The sequence below is a fragment of the Oncorhynchus gorbuscha genome, linkage group LG03, assembly GCF_021184085.1.
Source record: "Oncorhynchus gorbuscha isolate QuinsamMale2020 ecotype Even-year linkage group LG03, OgorEven_v1.0, whole genome shotgun sequence".
In the NCBI taxonomy this organism is placed as follows: domain Eukaryota; kingdom Metazoa; phylum Chordata; class Actinopteri; order Salmoniformes; family Salmonidae; genus Oncorhynchus; species Oncorhynchus gorbuscha.
Window position 1 is genome coordinate 63,757,828 of NC_060175.1, and position 7,961 is coordinate 63,765,788.

Sequence of the window (7,961 nt, forward strand, 5' to 3'; positions counted from 1 at the left end):
TACAGCTTCTACCCCAAGCCGAACAGCTAATCGAATGGCTAGCCAGACAATTTGCATTGCCCCCCTCCTCTTTTACGGTGCTGCTACTCTCTGTTGATTATCTATGCATAGTCACTTTAACTCAAACTACATGTACATACTACCTCAATTACCTCGACTAACCTTGACTAATTACCCCTCCCATTGACTATGTACCGGCACACCCTGTATATAGCCTTGATATTGCTATTTTACTGATGCTCTAATTATTTGTTACTGTTATTTTTTACTTATCTATTTTTCACTTAAACATTAATTTTTTTCTGAAAACTGCATTGTTGGTTAACGGCTTGTAAGTAAGCATTTCACTGTAAGCTCTACACCTGATCAGCGCTGTTGACAAATAACATTTGATTTGATTTGAATTGGATTGGAGAAACTGTACCTTTTCTCTCATCTCTAACTTATCAGTAAGGCTGAAGGACAGGCTAGCTGGGCACAGCAACAGCCAATCACGTCATCATGCTATCACAAATTATTTGTTTATCCAAACATTTTTTCATTTGTGTGTTCACTTGTGTATATTTTGTTGTTGGTGTGTGTGTGTGTGTGTGTGTGTGTGTGTGTGTGTGTGTGTGTGTGTGTGTGTGTGTGTGTGTGTGTGTGTGTGTGTGTGTGTGTGTGTGTGTGTGTGTGTGTGTGTGTGTGTGTGTGTGTGTGTGTGTGTGTGTGTGTGTGTGTGTGTGTGTGTGTGTGTGTGTAAAGAGACTCCGGGGTAGGGGAGTTTCTGTCAGTAACTCAAGGATAAATAGAGAGGCAAAGCTCAGAGTTTTTCAGAAGTCAGACCTGACAGGGTCACACACAAGACCAAACAGGAGCAGGACCTCAGCATTTTTACTCTTTAAAACAAATGGAGAAACATGAAGATGATCAATACTGTTTTCAAGACAGAAACTCTTCTTGCAGAAAGGATTTGCTGTCGACATCTATCTACATAACACTGTACATCTTCTTCTTATTGATTTCAGCAGTTACAGTATTTTTGAACGTACTGGTGATCATCTCCATCTCTCACTTCAAGCAGCTCCACACTCCAACCAACCTGCTCATCCTCTCTCTGGCTGTGTCAGATCTCCTGGTGGGACTGATTGTGATACCCGTAATGACTGTAGCAGTAATGGAATCATGCTGGGGTTTTGGGGGATATTTCTGTGCGTTTCAATTCTACATTACTTTTTTATGTACTACTTTATCGCTTGGCAATTTGGTCTTGATATCTATTGACCGCTATGTTGCTGTGAGTGATCCCTTACTGTACCACTCTAAAATAACAATAACAGGAACTATCTGTTGTATATCCTTTACCTGGTGTTGTTGTATCATATACGATGCTGTTATTATAAAAAACTTTGTAAATGTACAGATACCCAGTAGGTGTTTGACAGAATGTGTTATTGTTGAAGGAATAACATGGGTTAATATAATTTACGTTGTATTTATAATGTTTGTCCCTTGCTCTATTATTATAACACTTTATATTAAAATCTTTGTGGTGGCCAGATCACAGGCCAGAAAGGTGTTTTCAAAAGAGGCTGCTAGTGTGTCTGGTTTTAAAACACTATCAGCAAATAAGTCTGAGACAAAAGCAGCAAAAACTCTAGGTATTGTTGTTTTCACCTATCTCATTTCTTGGATTCCATCTCTATGTATTTACTTTGTTTTTTCTGTTTTAGGTAATCATTTAATATCATTTTTCACCAGTTATCTGGCACTTGTTAATTCCTTAATTAATCCAATAATTTATGCTTTCTTTTATCCATGGTTCAAAGTGACAGCTAAACTTATTTTAACTTTGAAGATAAGACGTTTGTAGTTCCTATAATATGATTCCCTAGATCGCAAACATCGGTTTGTTATAGTTTTGTTCTACAATTGTTGTATTTATTTCATGTTACAATACACCGCCATTACTTATCTCAGTGTTGTCATGATAGATACATGTGGTGTTGATACAGAATGATTTGTCTGGATTGGAATAGAATGACTTGGAGAAGGCAGAAGAGGGCATAAGCTTTTTTATAAAAGACATTGCAGTCATTGTGGATTGTGTACTCCAAATACCTAAGGCTGTGGTTGTTCCGTGTTACTTAATGATAAATAGTTGGTATTCTAATAGTACATTCTGAGGATGTCATGAGTCGTTCCATATGTTGTTTAACATCTCCCTCTAGTGGCTCAATTGAGGCAAGACGTCTTTATCAATTGTAGTACAATTGAAATGTACAATGCTGCATGATATCAGATAACATCCAAGTCTATCTCAATGGTGTATTGTGTAAGTAGATAAGGGTAAAATGCAAGAACATCCCAATTATGGGTAACACTTTATAATTTCGGTAATAAACCATTTGTAAGTAATTTACAGTTTGCTCACCATGTATTAATCATTACACCCCCTTTAATGAAATGTTAATAAACTAGGCATTCTCAAATGTGTAAATACTACTATATCCATTAATGATTCAACACAACAGCGCAGGAGTCCGCAGCAGACACTTAAACCTCATCATACTGGTTATGAAGACTATCACTACTCTCACTACCACTACTCTAACTACATCCAGGGAGGCAGGCTAACATAGTGGTTAGAGTGTTGGACTAATAACCAAAAGGTTGCTAGTTCAAATCCCTGAGATGACAAGGTACAAATCTGTAGTTCTGCCCCTGAACAGGCAGTTAAGCCACTGTTCCTAGGCCGTCATTGAAAATAAGACTTTGTTCTTAACTGACTAGTTAAATAAAGGTAAAATACATTTTTTTAAATCCCTACATCCCTGCTGCCAGGTCAGGGGTCACCCAAGAGTAGCTCTCTCAGTTTTTGTGGAGTCAGAATGAATGTACTAGGTAACATTTACTAATCATTAGTAAAGCCTTTTGCAGTCCCTAATCTAAAGGGAGGACTATTCACACTTTCTAATACTCTATAAATGTTTTGAACAGTGACCAGTTTAATGTATCACAAAAAGATGGACATGCCATTGGTAGACATTCCAATACTACCTGATGCTACTTAAGGTCTCAAAATAATCTACAACAAATCAATGGTAAACAATAAGCACAACACAGATGATGCTAAAGGAAATATATTGAACATTTTATTCCAAAACAGTCACACTTGTAGTAGTGTGCTGAAGGAAGTACTATGTTTTGTCTGAAAATGACAGACATTCTTGTTGGTTGGCAGTGACTACCAAAACCAAAGTGTGGATTGCAGTCACTCATTAGAGCAGTACATACACTGCTTACAGGGTAATGGAACCAATATCCAAATACTTCATTTTATTAAACTTTAAGTTTAAGGGGTTACAATCAGGGTTGAATGCAGTGATTTTCAAAATGGCAGGTTGTGTATATCAAAACACTTTTAGGGTGAATTTAATCACTTCCGGTTGCTTCCCTTTGGGGGGGGGCAATCAGTCAAAACATTGAAGGGGATTTTACAGGGCCCTAATGGACTACAGACGTTGACAGTCTCCTAGCCTAAAAACAAATGCTGATTGCACTGCCTAGATTTTGAGGTAAACGCATTGTCCATTATTTGATTTGATCTGGGCAGGGCAGGGCAGGGCAGGGAAGCACTAACAAACTGCATTTAGTCCAATAAAAAGACAACATTATTAGGGTGATAAATAAAAGGCCATAGTCCATGATGTTGTCATAAGTATGAACCTAGGATATATGCCCTCTTTTTCCCCCCACAAGAGTGAAATATATGGTCTGGAAATGCAAGCAAGGTCTGAGCTTTTCAGTGTGTGTCACAAGGTGGGGTCATGCTCCACGCATGACACAAGAGAACCCTCTGCTGGAGCAAAACACTTACAGCACCTGGTATTCCCAGGCGGTTTCCCATCCAAGTACTAAACAGGCCCGACCCTGCTTAGCTTCGAGATCGGACGAGATCGGGCGTATTCAGGCTGGTATGGCCGTAAGCGAAAGGCAATCTCTTGGTACACTATATAAAGTCAACGTGTCGTGTCTTAGGGGGACAGAGAAATGTCCACCTTGTGACACACACTGAAAAGCTCAAACCTTGCTTGCATTTCCAGACCATGTATTTCACTCTTGTGGGGGGGGGGAAGAGGGCATATCCTAGGTTCATACTTATGACAACTTCATGGACTAGGGCCCTATAAAATACAGCGTGCCCACACGGAATCACGTAATACAGACATTAAAGCGAAATTCAACAATATTCAAAAATGCTTTGAACTAAGGAGGAAATCAACTCAATCCCTTCAACTTGTTAGAAAATCCATTCATTTGCCCAAGTGAATCATAAGACATGAACAAAATGCATCAGTGATTCGTATTTCCAAGCAAATTTCAGAAACTGCACAGGACTGCCCAGTCTCTGTGCGCATGCGTGCGGAGCGCAAAGTGACCTATGCCAGCCTGGCAGAATTATATCATGATTATTTGCATCAATCCAGTGGCCATTTGTTTAGCAAACTCTGCAATCAAACCGCTTAACCAAACAAAGGTCTCTTCCTGGCGCACACTTGCCTTTATAAAGGGTAACAACACCCCAAAATCACCATGTCTTCCGTTTTTCCCAGACCTCAAAAGTGGTTCCCTGCTAGGGTTTTAAACATTGTCATGGACATAGAACATCCAATCGTTTTATATTTCTATTAAAAAGGTGTACTTTTGAGAGCGAAAACCTGCAGAAGCAGAGACAAACGGTCAACGGGGAATAGGGGGATTTGGGGGGGGGGGGTCAGGCAAAAGGGATTTTACATGAACATTAGCTAGCTAAATAAGGTTAGCAAGATGCTGCTACACTTGACCGTGGTATTTGTTCACGTTTAGCAACTCCCAATTAGCGCATTCCTCTAGGACAGGAAATTCCATTGAAATTGGCATCAACTTCTGGGGATCCTGTCAACTGATCCTCTTCAGTTTTCAAACATCCATGCTGCACAGGTGTGTGAACCATCCTTTATGTTTAGCGCAATAAGTGTTTTAAACACAAGAGGTCAATTGTGCCTGAATTCAACCCAAAACCAACGACTATTCAGTCAGTGTTAAGAGCAGTTGTTTGAAACCAATCGGAAATGCAAGCCAAGCTTGCCAGCCACTCTTGATTTCCATTCGAATGACCATCAGTTTGGCACAACACTGAACTGTAGCAAACCAAAAGGATAACATTGAGTAAAAAGGTGTAGGTAACGCCAACATTAACCTTTTCACACACGAGTTCCAAATATCTTCAACAGTCGCCCCAGTGGGAGTTGATTTTATGCGCGTGATGTCAGAATGCACTCACTGTTCCAAAATGTGGACAGTTAACCAGTGCTGACCTCAGACCAAGGCACACTACCTGCTAATTTTCTATAGGCCGTTTCAACTTCTAATTTTTCCTCATTCATTCACAAAAGTAGACCATTTCACTGTTGCAGACCATTTCTATTTGAGAATTTAATGAGCTGGACAAACTTTCCTTCAAAAGAAAGCCCAAGCACTTCCCCAGATCAAGTATACAGTCCTTGCACATTTCTTGCTTTCCTTCCAAATAACTGTGGACATGCGTGCATTCCTATCAAAGTGCCTTATTTTATGTGTAACGTGTTGTCGTTTCTACTGTAGCGTACCGTAAGTATAATGTACTTAGCGTTTTATTCATGCTTTCTGATTCTTGCCTAGATTGTAATGGACACGTGTGTAAAACACTTGCAGGTGGTACTGAATATGAGCTAATGCTAACGCCATACAATGCAGTCAAGTTATCACGTACGCTGCAGCCATGACAAACATGGCTGCCATATGTTCTAAACTAGATTTACATGTTCCAATGGTACGCTGCAGGGACCACTCAGTGATAACAAGCATGTGATCGTACGCGCCAGACTCTCCAATAAGTGTTAAATTGGGTGGAGATCTAGTGACAGACTGCAAATGGCTTAAATCAGTGTGACAACTCATGACCTATGGATGGGGACATAGCCACGGTAGCCAAAGTAAATGGCCTGCCAAGCATGATAGGTTGCTAATTACTCAGGAACCACACCTGTGGAATAACACTTGTTTAGGCCCTAAAACAACAAGTTACCCATTAATGTAGAGATTCCAACGGGGTCGGGAGTCGCGGTCCTCGTTGAGGGTGGCCCAGCAGTGGTCAAGCACCAGCGCTACCTTGAGGTCAGAGGACCTGGTCAGCTCCACCTCAAAGTGCAGAGGCTGTCTCAGGCACCTCACCACTGGATAGTCCTCCTCCTGGTCGAACGTGTTATACGAGACGTCAGGAACACAGAACAAGACAACCGGGGGTCGTGTTCAGTGGGCACCATCTGAACTTGTCCATTAAGAAAAGCTTGTTTATAATATCCTGTTGTGCCCCGATGAACACTAACCATTTATAGCCAACACTACTACCCCCCAGAGGCTTCTGACAAATTCCCAAATCAGCTCCTCACCGTTACTACATAGCCACACCTGTAGATCTCAGAACGCAAGAGTAATATATCACAAGGCTTACATTTTTGGGAATGGTTTTGTAAAGGAGACCTTCCAAGATTCTTTTAGAGGCTAGGGGTCAAGTTGAAATTCTGAATTTGTGCACGCTTACCCTGAAGGAGTCTCATTCTGAACATTAGTTGACCCTTCCCAGTCTCTGCAAAAGACTTGTTGTCACGTGGCCTGGTCAGGAAGGCCAATATGCGAGTGATGTTGACCACATAGTAGCAGGAAACCTTTAGCCTTAAAAGAGTATGCAACTTCAATAGGGGAAATATGCAACTTCAATAGGGTAAACTTCAAGCAGTGGAGTGGACACACTGATAGTAGAGGCACATTTTCCCTGTATACAAAGTATTGAGCCATTGATGAAGGAAAAAAAACACCCTATAACAGCTAATTGCTACAATTGTGATGCGTAATGCACTCATACAGCATGAATTGTTGATAAACTATGTAGTAGAGGGGAATTGCTTATCACAGCCTACAGAAGCAAACTGTCCATAAATACACAGTACCCATCACCTCAGGGTAACAGTCATTTTACCTTCCTGGTGGTGCCACAGGAGTTCACAGTGAAGTGGAAGTAGGCGAAGCGATCGTCACTGTAGGTGGGACCACAGGCGGGGTCACTCGGGGTCAGCTGACCGGTGTTCAGACCGGGAGCAGACTCCATCTTCAAATCAAATCAAATGTATTTATATAGCCCTTCGTACATCAGCTGATATCTCAAAGTGCTGTAGAGAAACCCAGCCTAAAACCCCAAACAGCAAGCAATGCAGGTGTAGAAGCACGGTGGCTAGGAAAAACTCCCTAGAAAGGCCAAAACCTAGGAAGAAACCTAGAGAGGACCCAGGCTATGTGGGGTGGCCAGTCCTCTACTGGCTGTGCCGGGTGGAGATTATAACAGAACATGGCCAATATGTTAAAATGTTCATAAATGACCAGCATGGTCGAATAATAATAAGGCAGAACAGTTGAAACTGGAGCAGCAGCACGGCCAGGTGGACTGGGGACAGCAAGGAGTCATCATGTCAGGTAGTCCTGGGGCATGGTCCTAGGGCTCAGGTCCTCCGAGAGAGAGAAAGAAAGAGAGAAGGAAAGAATTAGAGAATGCACACAGGACACCGAATAGGACAGGAGAAGTACTCCAGATATAACAAACTGACCCTAGCCCCCCGACACAAACTACTGCAGCATAAATACTGGAGGCTGAGACAGGAGGAGTCAGGAGACACTGTGGCCCCATCCGAGGACACCCCCGGACAGGGCCAAACAGGAAGGATATAACCCCACCCACTTTGCCAAAGCACAGCCCTCACACCACTAGAGGGATATCTTCAACCACCAACTTACCATCCTGAGACAAGGCTGAGTATAGCCCACAAAGATCTCCGCCATGGCACAACCCAAGGGGGGGCGCCAACCCAGACAGGATGACCACATCAGTGAATCAACCCACTCAGGTG

At 41.9% G+C, this 7,961-nt stretch overlaps 2 protein-coding genes and 1 pseudogene across 2 annotated transcripts; 1 reads left to right on the forward strand and 2 right to left on the reverse strand.

The window, feature by feature from the left end:
* The first annotated feature begins 846 nt into the window (after positions 1-846).
* LOC124021284 (trace amine-associated receptor 8c-like) lies at positions 847-2,341 on the forward strand. The gene has a single exon (XM_046336593.1). The coding sequence runs from the start codon at positions 890-892 to the stop codon at positions 1,850-1,852; it is 963 nt and encodes a 320-aa protein (XP_046192549.1). The 5' UTR covers positions 847-889; the 3' UTR covers positions 1,853-2,341.
* Positions 2,342-3,852: 1,511 nt separating this feature from the next.
* Positions 3,853-3,970, reverse strand: LOC124032459 (annotated as a pseudogene).
* Positions 3,971-6,084: 2,114 nt separating this feature from the next.
* Positions 6,085-7,168, reverse strand: LOC124017409 (zona pellucida sperm-binding protein 2-like). Its single transcript, XM_046332634.1, has 4 exons — positions 7,040-7,168; positions 6,605-6,728; positions 6,472-6,479; positions 6,085-6,252 (listed from the first exon to the last, which is right to left on the reverse strand). Exons 1-4 carry the CDS (start codon positions 7,166-7,168, stop codon positions 6,085-6,087), a joined length of 429 nt encoding a protein of 142 aa, XP_046188590.1.
* Positions 7,169-7,961: the final 793 nt, after the last annotated feature.

Coding starts and splice junctions, on each gene's coding strand:
- LOC124021284 (XM_046336593.1), top strand. CDS start 890: ATGGAGAAACATGAAGATGATCAATACTGTTTTCAAGACAGAAACTCT.
- LOC124017409 (XM_046332634.1), bottom strand. CDS start 7,168: ATGGAGTCTGCTCCCGGTCTGAACACCGGTCAGCTGACCCCGAGTGAC. Junction 6,729..7,039: donor CCTGTGGCACCACCAGGAAG/GTAAAATGACTG, acceptor TTAAGGCTAAAG/GTTTCCTGCTACTATGTGGT.